General features: G+C 42.5%; 4 protein-coding genes across 4 annotated transcripts; all 4 read left to right on the top strand.

Moving 5' to 3' along the window:
* The first annotated feature begins 2,094 nt into the window (after positions 1 to 2,094).
* LOC134368073 (protocadherin alpha-5) lies at positions 2,095 to 4,497 on the top strand. The gene has a single exon (XM_063084678.1). It carries the CDS (start codon positions 2,095 to 2,097, stop codon positions 4,495 to 4,497), a length of 2,403 nt encoding a protein of 800 aa, XP_062940748.1.
* A 3,872-nt stretch (positions 4,498 to 8,369) lies between these two features.
* On the top strand, positions 8,370 to 12,766 carry LOC134370595 (protocadherin alpha-6-like). Its single transcript, XM_063087648.1, has 2 exons — positions 8,370 to 10,811; positions 12,689 to 12,766. The coding sequence occupies exons 1-2, from the start codon at positions 8,370 to 8,372 to the stop codon at positions 12,764 to 12,766; spliced, it is 2,520 nt and encodes an 839-aa protein (XP_062943718.1).
* Positions 12,767 to 14,910: 2,144 nt separating this feature from the next.
* LOC134370596 (protocadherin alpha-7-like) lies at positions 14,911 to 17,368 on the top strand. Its single transcript, XM_063087649.1, has one exon. It carries the CDS (start codon positions 14,966 to 14,968, stop codon positions 17,366 to 17,368), a length of 2,403 nt encoding a protein of 800 aa, XP_062943719.1. The 5' UTR covers positions 14,911 to 14,965.
* A 3,596-nt stretch (positions 17,369 to 20,964) lies between these two features.
* Positions 20,965 to 23,373, top strand: LOC134368084 (protocadherin alpha-8-like; the record flags this gene model as incomplete). The annotated part of the gene is made up of 1 exon (XM_063084681.1): positions 20,965 to 23,373. A coding segment is annotated over exon 1 (2,409 nt), but the record flags the coding sequence as incomplete, so codon positions are not given.
* Positions 23,374 to 24,748: the final 1,375 nt, after the last annotated feature.

Genomic DNA, 24,748 nt, shown 5'->3' on the forward strand with positions numbered 1-24,748 from the left:
AGCATTTATTACTCTCTTTTTGACAATACCCAGTTTAACTAAAATGAGATGATAACCCAATGTGGTTTTGTTTTGATTTGCATTTTCCTGATGCTGAGTGATGTTGAGTATTTTTTCATGTGTCTGTTGGCCATTGGTATATCTTCCTTTGGGAAATGCCTGTTCAGCTTCTTTGCCCATTTTTTAATTGGGTTATTTGTTTTTTTTTACCATTAAGTTGTTTGAGTTCCTTGTATATTCTGGATATTAACCCTTTTTCAGATGCGTAGTTTGCAAATATTTTCTTCTACTCTCTAGGTTGTCTTTTCACTTTGTTAAGTGTTTGTTTTGCTGTGCAGAAGCTTTTCAGTTTGATATAATCCCATTTGTTTATTTTTTCTTCTGTTGCCTGTGCTTTTGGGCTTGTATTCATACAGTTTTTGCCCAGACCTACTTCCTGAAGTGTTTCCCCTATGTTTTCTTGGAGTTTTATGGTTCTATGTGAAGTCTTTGAACACTCTTTTTCCCATTCTCTCAGCTTCAGTTTCAAATTATCCCTACAAATTACTCCTGGCAAGAAGTCCTGGAAAAGGATTAGTAGTGTTCAATGACCCAGATGTTAGGGGGCAGCCATGATAGTAGAGATAGGAATCTCACAAAACCAAAAGGAACTGATAAATACACCTATAAAAATTATATCAGAAACAAATTCTGTGATGTTACCTTATTTTTTTACATTACACATTTGAAGATTGGAAATCTAGTGAATTTCAAATTATTTTGCATTTTCTGATAATTTCTCATTTTTTTCAAGCTGTATTTTAAATGTAAATTATTCGGTAATGGAATTATTGATTTCTTGGTGCCTCTTGTCTTCACAGGTAAGGAAGAAATTGTAATATTTAAGGAATTCTATGGAGTATGTACAGAAGCAGAATGTTAACTGTTCCTTCAATAGAAAAATTAGTGACATTTTCTTTTGGCCATATTCATTAAGCAAATAGTTGGGGGACTGAAAAGTAATGAATCTTAGGGAGAAGTAGCCTGGTTAATAAGTGATATTCCTTTTAACATGATTTCTTTTACTGGAAAGAAAACATTTTGTAGAATTTTGCATCTTACAGACATTAGGATTTTGACTTGCTGCATAACTAAAAAGATATGTAATTTCACAATTTATAATAACTGATTTATCCATAATAGCAACTTGAAGAAATGCTAACTACGTGCTTCTGATTTGAAAAGTGTCAAGATGCTTACCAAAGTTGCTTCTAGAAAATTGAGATCTCCACATAACAGTTTTTGAGTCAACACAAATAGTAGGTAGGTGTTATAGAGAAATTAAAGGAATAGGTTTTCATCAACCTGGAAATTAGCACTTGGAAAAGGAACCCAGGTAAGAATATTATTCAAATACTGTTGGTTATTTTGAAAATAATATCAACAAAGTGTCAGTATTAAACATAGCAAATTGGAGTAAAAATGCATTTTATGAATAACATAGATGTAGTACACAAACATACCATGAAGATAATACAGAAGAACCCATGGATTTTAGTAAGATATTTAAGTAGAAAAAGAAGAGAAAACTCAAAATTTTAGCTATTAAAAGTTATTTTTACCAGTTTGGGAATATGTAAACCCTCTCTAAATAAAATAGACTAATACAGATTACTTTAGCACAGTTTGTGGTTTCATGACTTAAGATGTAGTAATTTTGTAGTATTTTAATGCTGTGCTTATATTGATACATTTTATTAAAATTTTGATGACATTTTGATTAGAAGTAAGGGATATGCTTTGACATTGTAGGAATGATTCAAAATTGGAAAATATTTGACGAATGTAAGGTAAATAAATCGAAGTAAAATACTTACCTTTTCATCCACATGGTGTCGCTGGACACCGCGGAAAAAATTTCCCCCAACACCAAAGGAATACAGAGTGTACATTTTCCTTAGAAAGGAAGAGGACCTTCCATTGTTGGTGCTGCTACAGAAGCTCAGAAAGGTGAAAAAATAGAAAATATATGATAAATTATGTGTTATAAATAAGTATTTCAAAGGATAACATGTGGTGATACAATAGATATTTGAGAATTGGAAGAAGATTGCGATGGTATATTCCCGGAGAGAAAGTCCGGGATCCCGGCGCCTGCTGCTCTCGCTTCTGCTCCTCGCAGCCTGGGAGGCAGGGAGCGGCCAGCTCCACTACTCGGTCCCCGAGGAGGCCAAACACGGCACCTTCGTGGGCCGCATCGCGCAGGACCTGGGGCTGGAGCTGGCGGAGCTGGTGCCGCGCCTGTTCCGGGTGGCGTCCAAAGGCAGAGAGGACCTTCTGGAGGTAAATCTGCAGAATGGCGTTTTGTTTGTGAATTCTCGGATCGACCGGGAGGAGCTGTGCGGGCGGAGCGCGGAGTGCGGCATCCACCTGGAGGTGATCGTGGACAGGCCGCTGCAGGTTTTCCATGTGGAGGTGGAGGTGAAGGACGTTAACGACAACCCACCTAGTTTCTCCCGGCAAGAACAAAGATTGTTTATTTTAGAGTCAAGAATGCCAAATTCTAGGTTTCCGGTAGAGGGCGCAGCTGATTTGGATATCGGAGCAAACGCAGAATTGAGATACAAGCTAAATCCTAACGAATATTTTGACTTGGAAGTTAAAACGAATGAAGAAGAAACGAACTTTTTAGAGCTAGTTTTGAAGAAAACCTTAGATAGAGAAGAAACCCAAGAACATCGTTTATTACTGATTGCAGTTGATGGAGGAAAACCTGAACTAACAGGTACAGTACAGTTATTGATCAATGTATTGGATGCGAATGACAACGCCCCGGAATTTGATAAATCCGTTTATAATGTCAGATTGCTGGAAAATACACCGAGTGGGACATTAGTTATTAAACTGAACGCCTCCGATGCAGATGAGGGCATTAATAAGGAAATAGCTTATTTCTTTAGTAATCTTGTTCCTGACGATGTAAAATCTAAATTTATACTCAATTCTAACAGTGGTGAAATAAAAATTAAGGAAGAACTGGATTACGAAGACTGTAACTTATATGAAATTAATATTGATGCTGTAGATAGAAGTACATTCCCATTAACAGGACACTGCAAAGTAGTAGTGAGAGTGTTGGATGTGAATGATAATCCTCCAGAGATGGCCATAACCTCCCTTTTTCTGCCTGTTAAAGAGGACGCTCCACTCAGCACCGTCATCGCGCTGATTAGCGTGTCTGACCGAGACTCTGGTGCCAATGGGCAGGTGACATGCTCTCTGACGCCCAAGGTTCCCTTCAAGCTGGTGTCCACCTTCAAGAATTACTATTCTTTGGTGCTGGACAGCGCCCTGGACCGCGAGAGCTTGTCGGTCTATAACGTGGTGGTGACAGCGCGGGACAGGGGCTCGCCTTCGCTGTGGGCCACCGCCAGCGTGTCCGTGGAGGTGGCCGACGTGAATGACAACGCGCCGGCGTTCGCACAGCCCGAGTACACGGTGTTCGTGAAGGAGAACAACCCTCCCGGCTGCCACATCTTCACGGTGTCGGCGCGGGACGCGGACGCGCAGGAGAACGCGCTGGTGTCCTACTCGCTGGTGGAGCGGCGGGTGGGCGAGCGTGCGCTGTCGAGCTACGTGTCGGTGCACGCGGAGAGCGGCAAGGTGTACGCGCTGCAGCCGCTGGACCACGAGGAGCTGGAGCTGCTGCAGTTCCAGGTGAGCGCGCGCGACGCTGGCGTGCCGCCTCTGGGCAGCAACGTGACGCTGCAGGTGTTCGTGCTGGACGAGAACGACAATGTGCCCGCGCTGCTGGCGTCTCGGGCTGGAGGCTCTGGCGGTGCAGTGAGCGAGCTGGTGCCGCGGTCGGTGGGCGCGGGCCACGTGGTGACGAAGGTGCGCGCGGTGGACGCCGACTCGGGCTACAACGCGTGGCTGTCGTACGAGCTGCAGCCGGCGGCGGGCGGTGCGCGCAGCCCGTTCCGCGTGGGGCTGTACACTGGCGAGATCAGCACGACGCGCGCCCTGGACGAGGCGGACGCTCCGCTTCAGCGCCTGCTGGTGCTGGTGAAGGACCATGGCGAGCCGGCGCTGACGGCCACGGCCACCGTGCTGGTGTCGCTGGTGGAGAGCGGCCAGGCGCCGAAGTCCTCGTCGCGGGCTTCGGCGGGAGCCGCGGATCCGAAGGCAGCGCTGGTAGATGTCAACGTGTACCTGATCGTCGCCATCTGCGCGGTGTCCAGCCTGTTGGTGCTGACGCTGCTGCTGTACACGGCGCTGAGGTGCTCTGCGCCGCCCACCGAGGTCGCGTGCGGACCTGGGAAGGCCACGCTGGTGTGTTCCAGCGCGGTGGGGAGCTGGTCGTACTCGCAGCAGAGGCGGCAGAGGGTGTGCTCTGGGGAGGGGCCGCCCAAGACCGACCTCATGGCCTTCAGCCCTAGCCTACCTCATGGTCCCAGCTCTGCAGACAATGTGAGTCTCAAAAATCTTAGTCTCACTAATTTTTTCCTAATTCTTTAATATTAAATATTTCATGTTGTCTCCCATAATTTCTCTTTTTTAAAAATCATGGCTTAATGCGTAATTGTTATTATTATTTTATTATTATTTTTGGCGGCTGATCAGTAAGGGGTCTGAACCCTGGACCTTGGTGTTACAAGCCTTTGCTCTAATTATTGGGTCAGCCTGTTATATATTAAATCTGTATTGGTACTTAAGTCATATACTTAAAATCACAATTATATTTATAACCCAGTTTATATGAGATAATCTCTTTGTACTAAATCTTTCAGTAAGTATTTTCTTTTATATGAGGTTTTTATTGATGCAGTAATTGATTTATCTTCTTTTTATCTTGTGTTTTCAAAATTATATTTTTATTTAAACAATTTATACCTTAACGTTCAGGAAATGTCAGAAAAAAATTGCAAGACATATTTTGGAGTCATTTATTCTCAAACTGTCATCTTATGTCTATGTAAAAATGTTTTAACTACACTCCTTCAATTTTGCGCTTTTTGTTTCTATTGAATTTCAATTTTAGAAGTTTTTAGTACAATAATTTAGTTTATTTGGTCATATTAGTGCAGCAAATGATTCCTTTCAAATTTGAACAGTTGGACTTCCAAACTCATAATAAATTTGATATTTGTAATTTAAAACTTTAGTATTAATGGCCGCATTTCTTGATTTTTTTTGAATAGGAAATACATTTTGATTTAACCTTCTAGAAGTACAGAACAGTAATTAAAATTTTCCTTTCTCCTCAATTATAAAGCCCCTTAATAAACCTTTTTGAATACTGAAACATTTCTGTTTCTAGGGTATCCTTCCAGAGATATCTTTTTACAGACAAATAAACTTTCCTACCTCTTTTAAAAACATAATCATTGCATTGCTTTTAATCTTGATTTTTTTCCACTTAATATATCTTGGTGATCGTGAATTATCATTACTGAAGGAGGTTTGTCATTCTTCTGTCTAGATCTATGGTGTTTCATTGTGTGGATGTATCAGTTTGTTGACATTTAGTGGAACAATGATTTCATTTTCCTGAGACTTGCATATTTTTTAATTTATAAATTATTATTTTGATGAAAAGTAATGGCAAATTTCTCCAGTTAGGAAAATCCTAACATATTTTACTATAAAAATGTTACTATTTATTGTTGCTTTTCATTTCCACATTTAAAAAATAAAAGTACCAGGATACAAACTCCCCTTTGAGTTTGTGGTTTACAAATAGAGTTGTTTATAGCAAAGCTGTACATTTAAGTTCACCATAGACAAAGACTCTCTCCATTTCAAATAATAAGAACTGTTATTCTTCTCTTTTTTGGTGAGAAAAGTGTGGGTTTACTAGGTAATAAATATTCCACACTTCATATGATAAAATGTTAATTCCCTATTTTGGTTGCTTTGCCCATTTCTTTTGTTCTCTCATTCATTTAACATTATAAATACATATCTTTATGAACATGAACTGAGTAAAAATTTATAATTAGCCTTTTACTATCCTGTTTATGTATTTCTAATACCCTGAGTTACTTCCTGGAAATTGAGAGTGAGTTCTTGCCACTGTGTAAATCTGTAAATAACAGCTATCTACTTTAAAGACATCAAGTAATATTACTTTTGAAATATAAACTCTTTGGTTTATATTAAAACTATAAACTTTTTCTTTGCTGGGGGAGGAAGCTGTTTGTTTATAGAGATTGACTATTTCTTCTCCACACAATCTTCCCTCTTGACTAGAATAAACTATTTGATAAACAATAGGTAAAATGGAGACAAATGTAAGCTGTTTCTCAGAGAAGGCCAATGTGTCATTTTTTTTCGTGTTAATTTATTTTACAATAAAGGATTTCAGTAACATTTTATAGTTTTCTACCTGGAACCAATAAAAATTGTTACAACTGTTCCAATTAATTCGATTACATACTAAAGGTTCTAGGGATGGCCGGGATTGGCAACGGGAGTTCAGATATGATACTTAACTTTAATTAATTAATTTTAAACAGTAGAAATATAATGTAAATAGTACACTTTACTTAGGTCAAAGTCTGTGAAAAACCTTCCTTCAACAAAAAGACTACATACAGATTAATGTATCTTTTGTGAAGGCCTGTCTTCCTGCAAGCAAATAAATTTCTTGTTTTGGGGGTTGTTATAAGTTAGCAAACTAACTCTTTGTTTCCCCAAAATAAATGTGATAGGAATTAAATGATAAGGACTACTAAGTAGATCCAGGTTAATTATTTGAAGACAGAAAATCTCATGGAAGGAAGAGTTTTGTGTTACAATTGTCTGTCAGGCTTTTTAATATGTGTCAGAATTTTGGGATGGACATATGTCATTTGAAAAGTATTATTGGTAATTTGAATTTTCTCCTTCCAAGGAGTGTGTAATCACCTCTAGTTGATAACACTAAGAATCAATTAAGGGTGAAGTGGATATTTGGGCTTGACTTTGATATGAAGGCAACATTTTTATAGGTAGATATAGAGGTAATTTAAAAACTCAGCTTGACCAAAGGTGTATTGGGGAAGAGAAAGAGCATGTGGTGTATGCTGTCTGCAAAATAAGATTCATATTGGAGAGTAATTGAAAATAACCCTGGAAAAGTTGATTTTTGATCACATCTTAGGTCACCTAGAAGTGATTCTAATGTCATGGAATTTCTAGGTTTATTTCAACTCAATGAAAGCTGTACCCATAAAGGTAAATACGGTGGTATGTAAAAGACAGATGGATCATAGGCTGACTTTGAATAAGGCAGGTAAGGGAGAAAGAGTAATAAAAAGTTAGTATAGATGATGTGGACAATGTTCATGCCATTTAAAATGTAAATTTCAAGAATTTTAATTTGGGAGTTAATGATTAGTCACTCTTTGATAGTAAACTATTTTTAGGAGTCAGCATGTATGGGTGAAAGTGATGTACACTAGAAATTAGAAACATAAAAAGTGGAGATGAAAACATGGGTTTGGGAATACCTCAGTAAAAGTATTATTTGAAAGTTGGAAGTCGATGAAACACTAAAAGGAAAATAATTTAGGATGAGGTTGAAATTGAGAAAAAAGGATGTCATTTAGGAACAGCTGAAAGAGCAAGAATAGCAAAGCACAATGGGTAGAAATCCCACTAGAATTTGAAGTGGTGAAGTATATGGAAGGAAAATATTTTAAGCAAAATGCCTAATGTTAGCTGCAGAGAAATTAAGAAATGCTGTAAAAAATATGCACCAAAAATTTCATTTTCCATTACTGCATAAAAAGAACCTTAAAAGTATTTGATATGTGTTGAACAGAAAAAGAATAGACTGCAATATTCTATAAGGTTTTAAAAATTCAGATAAAATTTGATAATTTTAAATTACATTCTTTCCCCAGAGCAATATATAATAGTTCCGGCAGACATATATGGTCAAATTTCTTCTCTACCCAAAGTAGACAGTTTACACTTCTAAATCCCAAGACTAGTTAGAATCACACATGAATTTACTAAACTGGTTCGTACCAATTTTAAAATAATGGAAGGAAAGTCGTTTGGCTATGAATGATCAGATTCCTTACAAACTCTAAACTAATAAAGGAAATTACACGGAAGAACACTGAATATGCAAATTGCAAGCATGAAGAGGATTTACTATAGAAGTAATGCAATATATACATATATATTTTTTTAATTTAAAGAAGTATAGTACAGCACGGTCATATGAATTCATTTCTTACCCTTTGGAGCCGCATGGTGTCGCTGTCTACCATGAATTTATATCTAGCCAGCGTTCAAAGCCTGATTCTTCTGTACTGCATCTTTCCATGAAAGCTAAATGATGGCGGCCTCAGAAGAACTGGATTAGTAGACTCGGAATCATACAGTTTTCCAACTTTATGCCGAGACAAAATCTTCTAATGAAAATGAAACAAGAAATTTCGGACATGGTGTTTACCCTGGAAGGCAGAATGGGAATGCGGTGTCTGCTGCTCTCGTTTCTGCTCCTCGCAGCCTGGGAGGCAGGGAGCGGCCAGCTCCACTACTCGGTCCCCGAGGAGGCCAAACACGGCACCTTCGTGGGCCGCATCGCACAGGACCTGGGGCTGGAGCTGGCGGAGCTGGTGCCGCGCCTGTTCCGGGTGGCGTCCAAAAGCCGCGCGGACCTTCTGGAGGTAAATCTGCAGAATGGCGTTTTGTTTGTGAATTCTCGGATCGACCGGGAGGAGCTGTGCGGGCGGAGCGCGGAGTGCAGCATCCACCTGGAGGTGATCGTGGACAGGCCGCTGCAGGTTTTCCATGTGGAGGTGGAGGTGAAGGACATTAACGACAATCCGCCGGTGTTCCCTGTAACAGAACAAAGGCTGCTGATTTATGAATCTAGGCTGCCGGATTCTCTGTTTCCACTGGAGGGCGCATCGGATGCAGATGTTGGCTCAAATTCCATCTTAACCTATAAACTGAGTTCCAGCGAACACTTTGCGCTAGATGTGAAAACAAACAGTGATGACAATAAACAAATTGGGCTTCTGTTAAGAAAATCATTGGACAGAGAGGAAGTTTCTGAACATAACTTATTCCTGACGGCCACCGACGGAGGCAAACCTGAGCTCACTGGCGCTGTTCAGCTGCTGGTCACTGTGCTGGACGTGAACGACAATGCTCCCAGTTTCGAACAGTCTGAATATGAAGTAAGAATATTCGAAAATGCAGACAACGGAACAACACTTATCAGACTGAATGCTTCTGATCGGGATGAAGGTGCGAATGGGGCAATTTCATACTCTTTTAATAGCCTTGTTTCACCCACGGTCATTGACCGGTTTATTATAGATCCGAGCACTGGAGAAGTAGCCATTCAAGGGAATTTGGATTTTGAACAAGTGAATTTATATAAAATCCGCATTGATGCGACGGACAAAGGTCACCCTCCAATGGTGGGTCATTGCACAGTTTTAGTGAAAGTTTTGGATAACAATGATAACGTCCCTCAGATTGCATTGACTTCCTTATCGCTGCCCGTCCGAGAGGACGCTCAGTTCGGTACTGTCATTGCCCTAATCAGCGTGTCCGACCTCGACGCAGGCGTCAACGGACACGTCACCTGCTCCCTAACACCTCACGTCCCGTTCAAGCTGGTGTCCACCTTCAAGAATTACTATTCGCTGGTGTTGGACAGCGCCTTGGACCGTGAGAGTGTGTCTGCCTATGAGTTGGTGGTGACAGCGCGGGACGGGGGCTCGCCTTCGCTGTGGGCCACGGCCAGCGTGTCCGTGGAGGTGGCCGACGTGAACGACAATGCGCCGGCATTCGCGCAGCCCGAGTACACGGTGTTCGTGAAGGAGAACAACCCTCCCGGCTGCCACATCTTCACGGTGTCGGCGCGGGACGCGGACGCGCAGGAGAACGCGCTGGTGTCCTACTCGCTGGTGGAGCGGCGGGTGGGCGAGCGTGCGCTGTCGAGCTACGTGTCGGTGCACGCGGAGAGCGGCAAGGTGTACGCGCTGCAGCCGCTGGACCACGAGGAGCTGGAGCTGCTGCAGTTCCAGGTGAGCGCGCGCGACGCTGGCGTGCCGCCTCTGGGCAGCAACGTGACGCTGCAGGTGTTCGTGCTGGACGAGAACGACAATGTGCCCGCGCTGCTGGCGTCTCGGGCTGGAGGCTCTGGCGGTGCAGTGAGCGAGCTGGTGCCGCGGTCGGTGGGCGCGGGCCACGTGGTGACGAAGGTGCGCGCGGTGGACGCCGACTCGGGCTACAACGCGTGGCTGTCGTACGAGCTGCAGCCGGCGGCGGGCGGTGCGCGCAGCCCGTTCCGCGTGGGGCTGTACACGGGCGAGATCAGCACGACGCGCGCCCTGGACGAGGCGGACGCTCCGCTTCAGCGCCTGCTGGTGCTGGTGAAGGACCACGGCGAGCCGGCGCTGTCGGCCACGGCCACCGTGCTGGTGTCGCTGGTGGAGAGCGGCCAGGCGCCGAAAGCCTCGTCGCGGGCGTTGGCGGGAGCCGCGGATCCGAAGGCAGCGCTGGTAGATGTCAACGTGTACCTGATCGTCGCCATCTGTGCCGTGTCTAGCCTGTTGGTGCTGACGCTGCTGCTGTACACGGCGCTGCGGTGCTCGGCGCCGCCCACCGAGGTCGCGTGCGGACCTGGGAAGGCCACGCTGGTGTGCTCCAGCGCGGTGGGGAGCTGGTCGTACTCGCAGCAGAGGCGGCAGAGGGTGTGCTCTGGGGAGGGGCCGCCCAAGACCGACCTCATGGCCTTCAGCCCTAGTCTTCAGCCTAATCCTGTTGTGGCGGGTTTGAGCGAGCAACAGGATTCAAATGAAGATCACTGTGACAGAGTAAGTCTGAATTTTTAAAATTAATCGTTAATTTATTTCAAATTTATAATTTTAAAAATATTTCTGTTTTATATTTTCCTATTTTTAACATTAAGATTTATATTTCACAGATTTACATGTTTTCATTTTATTGAAGTCCTTATTATAATTTGTTTTTATTGTTATTATCCTTAATTTAAAGTGGAATTGGACATTACTGAGCACACTCTACACCTCAAGACTTTTGTCTTCAAACTCAAAATTTCCTTCGATTTATTCTTTTCTGCTTAATTTTTATTTGCTTTGCTAGTAGTATTTTTTTCGTATTAGTCATCTAGGATTTTTATATCTTTGCATTTGAACTTCAGGAGAATTTTCTCACATATAGTCTTTTTTTTGATAATATGCTGAAATTTCAACACCAGTTTCACTTATGCTTTTACACTTCCTATTTTGATGGTTCTCAGCTGATGACTTTTGTTAAGCTAACATTTTCAATTTATCCATGTTTTGTAAGAACTCTGCCCATCATATCTTATTTTCCAAATTCCCCTTTGGGCCTTGTGATGCCAAGAGACAATAGTGTTCATTTACTATTGCTCTTTTAAGCCATTAGGGATATAGGACATAATAATAGTTATCAGCCTAAATTCTTCTGAGAGGGATGAAGGAATGAAAGGGGAGATTTCATGCTCTTTGATAACCTTGTTGCATTTATGGTTATTGCCCAGCTTATTAGGGATCCAAATACAGTAGTCCTCCCTTATCACAGCAGGTATGTTTCAAGATTTCCAATGGATGCCTGAAACCGAAGATAGTACTGAACCCTGTATAGAGTTTGTATTTTCGATCTGATCACCGAGAAGGGTACTAAGTGACTAATGGGGAGGTAGGGTATGAAGCGTGGATAAACTGGGCAAGGGGATGATTCACATCCGGGACAGTACAGAACAGAACGGCACGAAATTACATCTCTCTCCCGAGAAGGATGCACAATTTAAAATTAAGAATTGTTTATTTCCGGAAATTTCCATTTGATATCTTCAGACTAAGGTTGACAGCGAGTAACTGAAATCATGGAAAGTGGAATCACAGATAATGTGGGAGTACTATACAGGAGAAATAGTAATTGGAAGGAATTTGGACTTTGATCAAGTAAATTCTTATAAAATTTACATTCCTTTCATATTGCAACTTTCCCTTTTTTGTTTGGATTTAATTTGGTGGGCTTCCTTTAATAGAGTCTAAACCTATTTCTTTATTAATGCTTTCGACATTCTCTCTATACTGATTTAAACTATTCACTGTTTCTTTACACGAAAGTAACAAGGAGTAGTGATTGAGTCTTGTGAGTTTTGAAGCTGTCCTCTCTTGCCTACATTCCACTCCTACCAATTTTGCTTGTACAGCATTGGGTAGACTGTTTAACCTTTCAGTTTGCAGTTTCCCACATGTAAATTTGGGATGATAAACAGTAGTACACATTGTAGAATTGTTGTAAAAATTTAGTAAGTTGATATTCGTAAGGTACTTGCCAAACAGTGTTTGCCAAATAGTAAGTAGTATTATTAATAAAATTTAATTATTATTATTCTGAAGAGGAAACAAAACATTTTTTTTCATTTTATATCAGAAAGCTGTCATTATGAATTCTATATTATCGTTATTTTTGTAAAGGTGATATTTTTTTTTATTGACAGGAATGCTATAATTGCCAAATTTGGAATGCTATGTACGACATTGAAAAAATAATTTGAAATTAGTTTTTCAAGGTTGAAAATTGCATTAAGACTTTGGCAGTGGAAAAGCTTTCTGGATTCAGAAGACTCTTAAGCTGCTGAGCACTTGGTGATTTCCTGAAGATGGTTTTAACCTTTTGTGTTGTTCATATTTCCCAGGAAATTTTAGACGACCTTAAACTTGAATGGTGTATTGTCCTACATTTAAAAGTTGCTCAAGGTCCATTAGAAGATTGAGGTGGATTTGTACTCCCCAGTGTGCTCATTTTCCACTCTTGAAATGGCAGAAACCACTAGTAGTATTTTCTGTTTAAAAAAATTTTTTTAAACAATTTTGAAACAAAATGTAAAAGAAAGAAAAAATCCCCTCCCCCAAGAGTAACAAACTTGCTTCTGGTTATACTAATCAATAAAAAGCACCATTTGTATAGATAATGATACCAAACAAACTCAAAACAGCATGTTTTCTTAAGAAGTAGAGAAGAACTATAGCCATTACTACTGAGTAAATGTTTTAAAAGGAAAAAAGGTATTAGGTGGGCTTCTAAAAGCATGGCACTGTGCCTGCTAAGAATCATTTAATGAACAATACCCCGTCCCTGGCGTCAAGAATTCCATAGAAAAATAAAGATGTCATACATAAATATGAGCATAATGGAAAGTAGAATATTATAAGAGGTGCGGGAAAGGCAAATCACGACGTGATTGTAATTGAAAGAAGTCTCTGCCTATTTTCCTTGTTGAAGGAAAACTTCATGAATCATGACATTTTTATTGATTTTTAAAATGAAGAAGTTTTCCCTGGGAGACTATTGAGAATAATAGGTATTCTTGGGAGGAGAGTAACTTAAGTAAATGAGTACACAGAAAATCCCAAGTTTGCCTGTCTACTTTGGTTAAAGCATATGGTTTTCATAGGAGAGAGTATGAGATAAGGTAAGAAAATATGAGAAAAATCTTCTAGGTTACTTTGAGTACTAGACTAAGAAACATTGGTTCTCCTCAAAAGTCACTTGAAAGCTATCAGAAGGTGCCAAACAATAGGAATAAAAGATATTTCAGGAAGATGGCTGTAAGGATTAAGTGAAGGATTAATGAGGTTGGGAAAGACAAGGTGACACAATAAAGCTGTTGGAATAGTCAAGGAGAGCAGCAATTATAAAAACTCAGATACCAGACTTGGAAAGCATTGGAATACAAACGTAATTATTTTACTTGCAGTTGGGAACAAATTAGCTCTGTTTCGTAGATCCAAAAAGGATAAAATACTCCAAGAACCAAGTAAAGGACTGCTCTATGTATGATGGATGAATACCAGCATTTATCAAATGAAATAAACGTATTATAAAAGGGATAATCTGGGCCAAGCCCGTGGCGCACTCGGGAGAGTGCGGCGCTGGGAGCGCGGCGACGTTCCCGCCGCGGGTTCGGATCCTATATGGGAATAGCCGGCGGATCCTATATGGGAATAGCCGGTGCACTCACTGGCTGAGTACCGGTCACGAAAAAGACATAAATAAAAAAATAAAAATAAAAATAAAAGGGATAATCTAAGCCACCTTTGAGATTGTAAAAAGAAGCACGAATTTATGAAACACAAAGCTTAGAAAGGATGGAAAGTGTAAATAAATATGTGAACCCTGAACTCCTGAAACAGAATATAAAAATTCTGATGAAGAGAGAAATTCAGAACTTTTCTCTCAGAAAGCTCACTTAATACAAATTCTTCCTTGTCAAAGATTCCAAAAATCTTCTATTATTTTATTTTCTTGAGAAAAGTATCTGAATAAATGCTTATTTTCTGTGCCTCCTCTTAAAACAGTAACTTCCTAAGTTTCTCTTCCCTTAGTAGATTCTTGAAATCCTGGGTCCCCAGAGAGTCCAGTAGTTTTCTTAATAGGGGATACTAAATCTAAGAATATGGAGTTTATTGAACACTAGAACAAAGGAATTTAAACTTAGGATTGATTAAGTGATAAATTTTATTGTCACTGAGGTTTCTATCTGTATTTAAAACTGTGGAAAAAAGCTTTTCTAAGGCACGAGAAAGTCACAATTACGGTCACACTAAATATGCAAAGGCCAAAAATTACCTATGAATGCCTCCAAGAAGAGTGAGAAAGGTTGTCCTATACTTTAACAATAATGAAGAAAAAAACTCAGAGTTTGAAATAAAACTTTTCATATTATTAAAATAAAGATAATATTGTAATTCGTACTTACTATTTGGACCACATGATGTCGCTCTTTACCGCGAACTTCATTCGTACTCAACAAAACGAAGTCATTCGTCTTCCCATCGAAGACGCTCGGCTCTTTCACTCTTCAGATGCTCAGCAATGGCCAGCAAGTCAGGATTGTAATGAAGGTATAACAAGATTCCTCTAGATTTTGAGGCAAGTTTCGCTGATTAGAATAAAACGCCAATAAACTGAAATGGTATACTCCAGCGGATGCGACCAACGGGCCCGAAATCTACCGCTGATTATTATAATTCTAGCAGCCTGGGAGGCAGGGAGCGGCCAGCTCCACTACTCCGTCCCCGAGGAGGCCAAACACGGCACCTTCGTGGGCCGCATCGCGCAGGACCTGGGGCTGGAGCTGGAGGAGCTGGTGCCGCGCCTGTTCCGGGTGGCGTCCAAAAGCCGCGCGGACCTCCTGGAGGTAAATCTGCAGAATGGCGTTTTGTTTGTGAATTCTCGGATCGACCGGGAGGAGCTGTGCGGGCGGAGCGCGGAGTGCGGCATCCACCTGGAGGTGATCGTGGACAGGCCGCTGCAGGTTTTCCATGTGGAGGTGGAGGTGAAGGACGTTAACGACAACCCGCCTGCGTTCCCCGCGACACAAAAGAGTCTGTTTATCGCGGAATCCAGGCCGCTTCACTCTCGGTTTCCACTAGAGGGCGCCTCCGATGCAGATAGCGGCGAGAACGCTCTGCTGACTTACAGACTGAGCCCCAATGAGTACTTCACTCTGGACGTGCCAACCAACCACGAGCAGGTAAAACCTCTTGGACTTGTGTTAGGGAAACCTTTGGACAGGGAAGAAGCTCCGGAGCTGCATTTATTGCTCACGGCCACCGATGGAGGCAAGCCCGAGCTGACTGGCACTGTTGAGGTACTCGTCACAGTGCTGGACGCCAATGACAATGCCCCAGTTTTTGACAGAACGCTCTATACGGTGAAGTTACCAGAAAATGTCTCTATTGGAACGCAGGTGATTAACCCCAATGCCTCCGATTTAGACGAAGGCTTGAATGGGGATATTATTTACTCATTCTCTAGTGATGTTTCTCCAGAAATAAAATCCAAGTTCCACATTGACGCCCTAAGCGGGGAAATTACAGTGATAGGACTTATTGATTTTGAAGAAAGGAAAGCTCACAAAATTCTAGTAGAGGCTATCGACAAAGGCTTTCCACCACTGGCTGGTCATTGTACAGTTCTTGTGGAAGTTGTGGACGCTAATGACAATGCTCCACAACTGATTATCACTTCCCTGTCTCTCCCTATCTCAGAGGATGCTCAGCCAGGCAGAGTAATCACCTTGCTTAGTGTGTCCGACCTCGACTCAGATGCTAATGGGTTGGTGACCTGCTCCCTGACGCCCCACGTCCCTTTCAAACTGGTGTCCACCTTCAAGAATTACTATTCGTTGGTTTTAGATAGTGCTCTGGACCGCGAGAGCGTGTCGCTCTATAACGTGGTGGTGACAGCGCGGGACGGGGGCTCGCCTTCGCTGTGGGCCACCGCCAGCGTGTCCGTGGAGGTGGCCGACGTGAACGACAACGCGCCGGCGTTCGCGCAGCCCGAGTACACGGTGTTCGTGAAGGAGAACAACCCTCCCGGCTGCCACATCTTCACGGTGTCGGCGCGGGACGCGGACGCGCAGGAGAACGCGCTGGTGTCCTACTCGCTGGTGGAGCGGCGGGTGGGCGAGCGTGCGCTGTCGAGCTACGTGTCGGTGCACGCGGAGAGCGGCAAGGTGTACGCGCTGCAGCCGCTGGACCACGAGGAGCTGGAGCTGCTGCAGTTCCAGGTGAGCGCGCGCGACGCTGGCGTGCCGCCGCTGGGCAGCAACGTGACGCTGCAGGTGTTCGTGCTGGACGAGAACGACAACGTGCCCGAGCTGCTGGCCTCTCGGGCTGGAGGCTCTGGCGGTGCTGTGAGCGAGCTGGTGCCGCGGTCGGTGGGCGCGGGCCACGTGGTGACGAAGGTGCGCGCGGTGGACGCCGACTCAGGCTACAACGCGTGGCTGTCGTACGAGCTGCAGCCGGCGGCAGGCGGTGCGCGCAGCCCGTTCCGCGTGGGGCTGTACACGGGCGAGATCAGCACGACGCGCGCCCTGGACGAGGCGGACGCTCCGCTTCAGCGCCTGCTGGTGCTGGTGAAGGACCACGGCGAGCCGGCGCTGACGGCCACGGCCACCGTGCTGGTGTCGCTGGTGGAGAGCGGCCAGGCGCCGAAAGCCTCTCGGGCGTTGGCGGGCGCCCGGGGTCCAGAGGCGGCGCTGGTGGATGTCAACGTGTATCTGATCGTCGCCATCTGCGCCGTGTCCAGCCTGTTGGTGCTGACGTTGCTGCTGTACACGAGGCTGCGGTGCTCGGCACCGCTCACAGAGAGCGCGAGTGGACAGGCGAAGGCCACGCTGGTGTGCTCCAGCGCGGTGGGGAGCTGGTCGTACTCGCAGCAGAGGCGGCAGAGGGTCTGCTCTGGGGAGGAGCCACCTAGGAGGGACCTCATGGCCTTCAGCCCCAGTCTCCCTCAGGGTCCTAGCTCTACAGAAAACGTGAGTCTTAAAATAATCTTGTTTCCAACAAGTCTAAAAATAAATATTTAAGCTTTATTACCTAAATATTTCTTAGCTAATTTCTTATTTTCTTTTCTGATGGATTTGTATATACTTAATTTAAATCTTTTCAGTTTGTGTTCTATTTGCGCTAAATAATTCTTCATAATTATATTGATGTTTAATATGTACTTTCAGTTTTGATGCATGTAGTCCTTTAGATCAGAATATATAATTTATTTTGGTTTTTTCTATTTTTGTATGAAGATTTTGCAAATTGGAATAATGGATTCACCCTCCTTTTATTCTACAGTGGATTTTCAATGTTAAACATTTACATGTCCACACTTTGCTCTTCAATCTTTGTAAATGCTGTAGTATAAAATATGACAGATATATTTTCACCTAATATTTATCCTATGTGTTGTCCTCATTTTATAAAAACAAATAAGTGTTTTAATATCATCTGTTTAATTTTGCCTTTTTGTGTTTGGTCTACAACTTGAATTATTTTAATTTATTACACCAATTTATCATCTCTTCTTTAATCATATTTGTGTAGCTCTGACTTCTGTTTTACTTACTTTATAGAATTGCATTTGCCATTTTCATGATGAATGAATAATTATTAAAAGCACAGTTTAAATGGCAGTTCAATGGCATTTTTGTCATGGTCATTGTACATTAAAAATTTGAAGGAGTTGAATCTAGCATATAGTGAAAAGTTTCCTTGTTACCTCAAACCCTAAAGCGTTCACTTCATCTCTCTGAATTCCTGAAGAAGTTTCAGTTTCTTTTGTATTTCCCAAGACTATATGTGTGTACAATCTACTTTTCTTTCTTTTGGTGGCTGGCCGGTACAGGGACCTGGGATCTGAGCCCTTGACCGTGGTGTTGTAAGGTGGAGCTCTAACCAACTGAGCTAAGTACCAGACCCAACCTTTCTTTTTAAAAAAACAAGTGACTGCACATTAAACTCACTCTTCTGCACTTTGCATTTTTGCACTTTACATTACATATTGGTTTTTATGCCATTATATTTCGTAAGAGCTTTCTCATTCTTTTTGGTCATTTGTTTTCTCATTTAAAAATATCTGCTTCTTGTTTTATTGTATGAGTACCTTAAGATTTATTCATCCAGTTCTCTATTATGGACATTAGTGGAACAATAACTTAATTATCCAAACCCGTATTTAGAAAAGTTTACATATACAGTAATTTGGTTGGTTAAAAATAATTGCCATCTTTCACAGTTGGTAAAATCCTAACATACTTTAAGCTGTTATTTTAAGATAGCTTGCTTTTTTTGTTTTCAACGTGAGTAAATGTAGAGGTATACAAAGTCAAGAACTTGTGCAACAATCATTAGAATTATTTGCCATCAAGCAGTAAATTTGAATTCACCATAAGCAGACTAAACTTGTAGCTCCTGTTGCAAGAGTAATCAGTTTTGTAGGAAAAAAAATCTACAAATATTCTAGACAGTAAGAAATGGAAATTGAAATTCTGCTTTCATTGCTTTGCTTATTTTAATTTTATTCTTACATGCATATACTTAAAAAAAAAACCCCAACCTTCCTAGGATATTACTAAGAAAAGTTTTAAATCCTACTTATTTGGGGAAGGACTAGAAGTTGATAGGGGATCCTCCTTAGTACCCCATTCTGTGTTCACCAACCATTATTACTTTTGTTTTGAAAGCATATTATTCTTTAGAAATTCAGTCTCTTTGACTTATGTGATGACTATGAATTTTTTTCTTCTTGCTAATTCTCACAGAGATATTGAACAATGCTATTTTCCTTACAAAATCTTTGCTATCATTTACAATCAACTGTACAGAGAGTCTTTGAGTAAATAAGTGAGGACAAATAGAAGCAGTTTCACAGAAAGTGACCTTATTTCTCCTTTCCATTTACTTGCTTTTTTGTAAGGATTTTTTAAAAAAAGACGATCGGTAAGGGGAACCCAACCCTTGACTTGGTGTTGTCAGCACCACGCTCTCCCAAGTGAGCTAACCAGCCATCCCTATATAGGGATCCGAACCCTTGGCCTTGGTGTTATCAGCACCAAACTCTCCCAAGTGAGCCACGGGCAGCCCTTTTGTAAGGATTTTGTAGGAATTCAAAGGAGATATCAATCACATGCAAGAGTCATTTGTAAGGAATACTTGGAGAATTTACTTTTGAGGTAAATTTTGAAGGGTGAATAGAGTTGACATACAGAGATGAAGTAATAGGAGAAAAACCTTGAACAAAGTGTGTGTCAAGGAAGATGCAACGTCCTTTCTGTAAAATATAATTCATATTAGAAAATGGTTAAGATAACACTGAGAAGAGTGGCTCATGGTCACATATTGTATCTCTCAGATGAGAGTCTAATGTCTTGATATTTGTTCAATAGAAAGAAAAACTGTTAGAGGTTTTAGTGCAATACAATGAAAACTGTACTCATGAGGACAAAAATTATGATACATCATAGGAGAGATTGGATGTAGGCAAACTTTAAATGTGGTAGGCATGGAAAAGGTAAGTCTAAAGTAAGTCTGAAGAATGGCCATGCTATAAAAATTGTGATCCTTAAAGATTTAGATTTGGGGGTAATTATTAGTTAGATATTCTTTTGATTATAATCAACTAGTTTTGTAGGCAATGTTAGGGTGCACTAGTAAAAATTTCAAGTAGAAAATAAAAGTAGGTGAGTGGATATGGATTTAAGAATATGTCAAATAATAGGCCAGTTAGAAGGCACGGAAGTAGATAGAAACACTTAAAGAAAAGGATTGGAATACATAAGAAGGCTAAAGTCATAATTTTGGAAAATATTCATATTTTGGAGCAGCAGAAAGATGAAAAACCGACAGAGAAGATCAATGGTAGAAATACTCCTAGGGTTTACAGTGACAGAAATCTACAAAGAAAAATGTAAGTGAGAGACATATTTTAATAAGCTACAGAGATAGTAAGAAATATTGTAAAGAATATGGACTTACTTTTTTTATATTACTAAATAAAAAAGTTTAGGGAATTTGACATTCATTGAATTTAAAAAGCACAAATTTAACAATTATCCAGAAGAAATAAGGTGAAATATAGAATATTTAGAATTATTTGCTCATCTCAGAGTAATATATACCAGTGTTTCCAGTAACCAGAAATATATTAACACATTTCTTCTACACAAAAGTGTAAAGGATAAGTTTATACCTCTAATATCCATGACATATCTAGATCATACTTAAATTTATTGCTAATTGATAGTGATATTTAAAATACTAGGAAGAAACTCATTTTCTTATGAAAAAATAGATCCCTAGCTGAAACTGAATTAATATAAGGTGCAAGACAGTATGAACACCTCTGCAACCGATAAAGGTAAATATCTATTATTAAAGTGTGATAAAGGAAAAGAAAATATTGCACGAAAGAACCCAATTATTGCGGAGGTGAGTTAATTCATTTAATCGTTACCTTTTGGAATCGCATGATGTCGCTGTCTACTAAGAAGTTCTTTCCAGCCAAGCTCCAGAGACGCTTCTATAACAGTATTTGTCTCTAATGGCTGAACAATGGCAGATGCTGCGGTATTAGATTAAAAGACTCGAGACAATACAATCGTTCATCTTTATATCAAGACGAGTACTTAACATGGTGTTTTTCTGGCGAGGAAACCCGAGATCCCGGTGCCTGCTGCTCACGCTTCTGCTCCTCGCAGCCTGGGAGGCAGGGAGCGGCCAGCTCCACTACTCCATCCTCGAGGAGGCCAAACACGGCACCTTCGTGGGCCGCATCGCGCAGGACCTGGGGCTGGAGCTGGAGGAGCTGGTGCCGCGCCTGTTCCGGGTGGCGTCCAAAGACCGAGAGGACCTGCTGGAGGTAAATCTGCAGAATGGCGTTTTGTTTGTGAATTCTCGGATCGACCGGGAGGAGCTGTGCGGGCGGAGCGCGGAGTGCGGCATCCACCTGGAGGTGATCGTGGACAGGCCGCTGCAGGTTTTCCATGTGGAGGTGGAGGTGAAGGACATTAACGACAACCCGCCGGTGTTCCCAGTAAAGGAACAAAAGCTGTTTGTTTCAGAATCCAGAATGCCAGATTCGCGGTTTCCGCTAGAGGGCGCGTCGGATGCGGATATTGGAGCTAACTCCGTTTTAACCTATAGGCTTGGCTCTAATGATTACTTCATGCTGAATGTGAAATCAAAGAACGATGAGAATAAACTGGTTGAGCTCGTATTAAAAAAATCTTTGGACAGAGAGGAAGTTTCTGAACATAACTTATTCCTGACGGCCACCGACGGAGGCAAACCTGAGCTCACTGGCTCTGTTCAGCTGCTGGTCACTGTGCTGGACGTGAACGACAATGCTCCCAGTTTCGAACAGTCTGAATATGAAGTAAGAATATTCGAAAATGCAGACAACGGAACAACACTTATCAGACTGAATGCTTCTGATCGGGATGAAGGTGCGAATGGGGCAATTTCATACTCTTTTAATAGCCTTGTTTCACCCACGGTCATTGACCGGTTTATTATAGATCCGAGCACTGGAGAAGTAGCCATTCAAGGGAATTTGGATTTTGAACAAGTGAATTTATATAAAATCCGCATTGATGCGACGGACAAAGGCCACCCTCCAATGGTGGGTCATTGCACGGTTTTAGTGAAAGTTTTGGATAACAATGATAACGTCCCTCAGATTGCATTGACTTCCTTATCGCTGCCCGTCCGAGAGGACGCTCAGTTCGGTACTGTCATTGCCCTAATCAGCGTGTCCGACCTCGACTCAGGCATCAACGGACACGTCACCTGCTCCCTAACACCTCACGTCCCGTTCAAGCTGGTGTCCACCTTCAAGAATTACTATTCGCTGGTGTTGGACAGCACCCTGGACCGTGAGAGTGTGTCTGCCTATGAGTTGGTGGTGACAGCGCGGGACGGGGGCTCGCCTTCGCTGTGGGCCACCGCCAGCGTGTCCGTGGAGGTGGCCGACGTGAACGACAACGCACCGGCGTTCGCGCAGCCCGAGTACACGGTGTTCGTGAAGGAGAACAACCCGCCCGGCTGCCACATCTTCACGGTGTCGGCGCGGGACGCAGACGCGCAGGAGAACGCGCTGGTGTCCTACTCGCTGGTGGAGCGGCGGGTGGGCGAGCGTGCGCTGTCGAGCTACGTGTCGGTGCACGCGGAGAGCGGCAAGGTGTACGCGCTGCAGCCGCTGGACCACGAGGAGCTGGAGCTGCTGCAGTTCCAGGTGAGCGCGCGCGACGCTGGCGTGCCGCCTCTGGGCAGCAACGTGACGCTGCAGGTGTTCGTGCTGGACGAGAACGACAACGTGCCCGCGCTGCTGGCGTCTCGGGCTGGAGGCTCTGGCGGTGCGGTGAGCGAGCTGGTGCCGCGGTCGGTGGGCGCGGGCCACGTGGTGACGAAGGTGCGCGCGGTGGACGCCGACTCGGGCTACAACGCGTGGCTGTCGTACGAGCTGCAGCCGGCGGTGGGCGGTGCGCGCAGCCCGTTCCGCGTGGGGCTGTACACGGGCGAGATCAGCACGACGCGCGCCCTGGACGAGGCGGACGCTCCGCTTCAGCGCCTGCTGGTGCTGGTGAAGGACCACGGCGAGCCGGCGCTGACGGCCACGGCCACCGTGCTGGTGTCGCTGGTGGAGAGCGGCCAGGCGCCGAAGGCCTCATCGCGGGCGTCAGCGGTCTCTGCGGGCCCTGATGCGGCCTTGGTGGATGTCAACGTGTACCTGATCGTCGCCATCTGCGCCGTGTCCAGCCTGTTGGTGTTGACGCTGCTGCTGTACACGGCGCCGAGGTGCTCGGCGCCGCCCACCGATGTCGCCTGTGGGCCTGGGAAGGCCACGCTGGTGTGCTCCAGCGCGGTGGGGAGCTGGTCGTACTCGCGGCAGAGGCGGCAGAGGGTGTGCTCTGGGGAGGGGCCGCCCAAGACCGACCTCATGGCCTTCAGCCCCAGCCTTCCGCCCTGTCCAGGACCAGGGGATGCAGTTGAAGAGCAAGATTTAAATGTGGAACATGGTGTTAAAGTAAGTCCATTTATATTTAGAAATTATGTTACGTTTTGAAAATTTTATAGTTATTTTAAAGCATTATTTACTTTTATTTTTTGGTGTATTTTACTGTCAACATCAGACCTTGTTATAGGTTTAAAATTTTTATAATTAATTTTCATTTATAATTGCTGTGATGAAGTATTAACTATAGTTCGTTCACAAGTTGAATTTGTCCTCAAATTCAAATTATCAGTCTTTAATTATTTTTTGTACTGACTACTGATTTTAGCCTTGGTAACACCAGTCATCTCTGGACAATACTCTAACGTTCTCCGTAGTAATTAGAGAAATGTATTCGTCTAAAGCGTTCATTCTTTCGTGAATGTACACTGAACTTTTAACCTTATTCCATATGCAGTGCTTTGAAATTTGCTTCTAAGTTTTATTCGCTTTATTATTTCAGTTTATTCATCTTAATTTCTGTCTTTTAGTGTCGGTTAGTCACAAGTATTCATCATGTTTCTCTATTACCTTTTTAAGCAGTTTAGTGATAAAGTACAGAATAATTTCTTTTTAAAACTTAGTTTTTATTTCTTCCTAATATTATTCTAAACCAGCTAAAAATAAAAACATGGGGACAAATATGAAATGCTTCTTTCTTTTTAAAAAACCTTAAATATATACAATTTTTTCAATTATACCGCAATAAATTTGGAAAAATTATTTTAAACGTACATACAGTAAAATCTAGCAATGCTCCTTTTCAATACAATATCTTTTAGAACTATTTACTATTTTTTTTTTTTTTTTGTCTTTTTCGTGACCGGCACTCAGCCAGTGAGTGCACCGGCCATTCCTATATAGGATCCGAACCTGAGGCGGGAGCGTCGCCGCGCGCTGCCAGGGCCGCACTCTCCCGAGTGCACCACGGGCTCGGCCCAGAACAATTTACTATATGGAGATAGGTTTTTTACTTTTCGATGGTTTTTTACAGTCTTGTCAATAATTTAACATTTTTTTGAGCACCTATGTTTAAATATAATTGTTTCTATTCTGATAAATATATACTAAACTCTAGTCATTTATATTGAGTAAAATACTACCAGTCCTTTGTATGTGAGTTGGAATACTATCAAAAATATTTTACATTAAATTTGCATTTAATATATGACAGAAAAATATTTCAATCAGAAAAACTGTATACAGTAATTCCACTGAGGCAGACTGAATGTATAGTTTATATTCATTACACAGAATGTTCAGGATAATCAGGATTTATTAATTAATTCATGCAGAAATATGTAGTATTATGGAGTAAATCTTTGAAAAGTTGAGGATATTTGGTCTTCTTGTCATTCAACCTTTTCATTCTTTTAGTACTTTTTCTTGTCTTTTTACCTTTGCTTCATGTGACTGTTTTACC

The sequence above is a fragment of the Cynocephalus volans genome, chromosome 2 (assembly GCF_027409185.1).
Source record: "Cynocephalus volans isolate mCynVol1 chromosome 2, mCynVol1.pri, whole genome shotgun sequence".
In the NCBI taxonomy this organism is placed as follows: domain Eukaryota; kingdom Metazoa; phylum Chordata; class Mammalia; order Dermoptera; family Cynocephalidae; genus Cynocephalus; species Cynocephalus volans.

What these genes read in the sequence shown, in the direction of transcription:
- LOC134368073 (XM_063084678.1), top strand. Translation starts at nt 2,095, where the DNA reads ATGGTATATTCCCGGAGAGAAAGTCCGGGATCCCGGCGCCTGCTGCTC.
- LOC134370595 (XM_063087648.1), top strand. Translation starts at nt 8,370, where the DNA reads ATGCCGAGACAAAATCTTCTAATGAAAATGAAACAAGAAATTTCGGAC. An exon ending in ATGAAGATCACTGTGACAGA is followed by an intron (nt 10,812 to 12,688) that starts GTAAGTCTGAAT and finishes CATATTTCCCAG; the next exon opens with GAAATTTTAGACGACCTTAA.
- LOC134370596 (XM_063087649.1), top strand. Translation starts at nt 14,966, where the DNA reads ATGGTATACTCCAGCGGATGCGACCAACGGGCCCGAAATCTACCGCTG.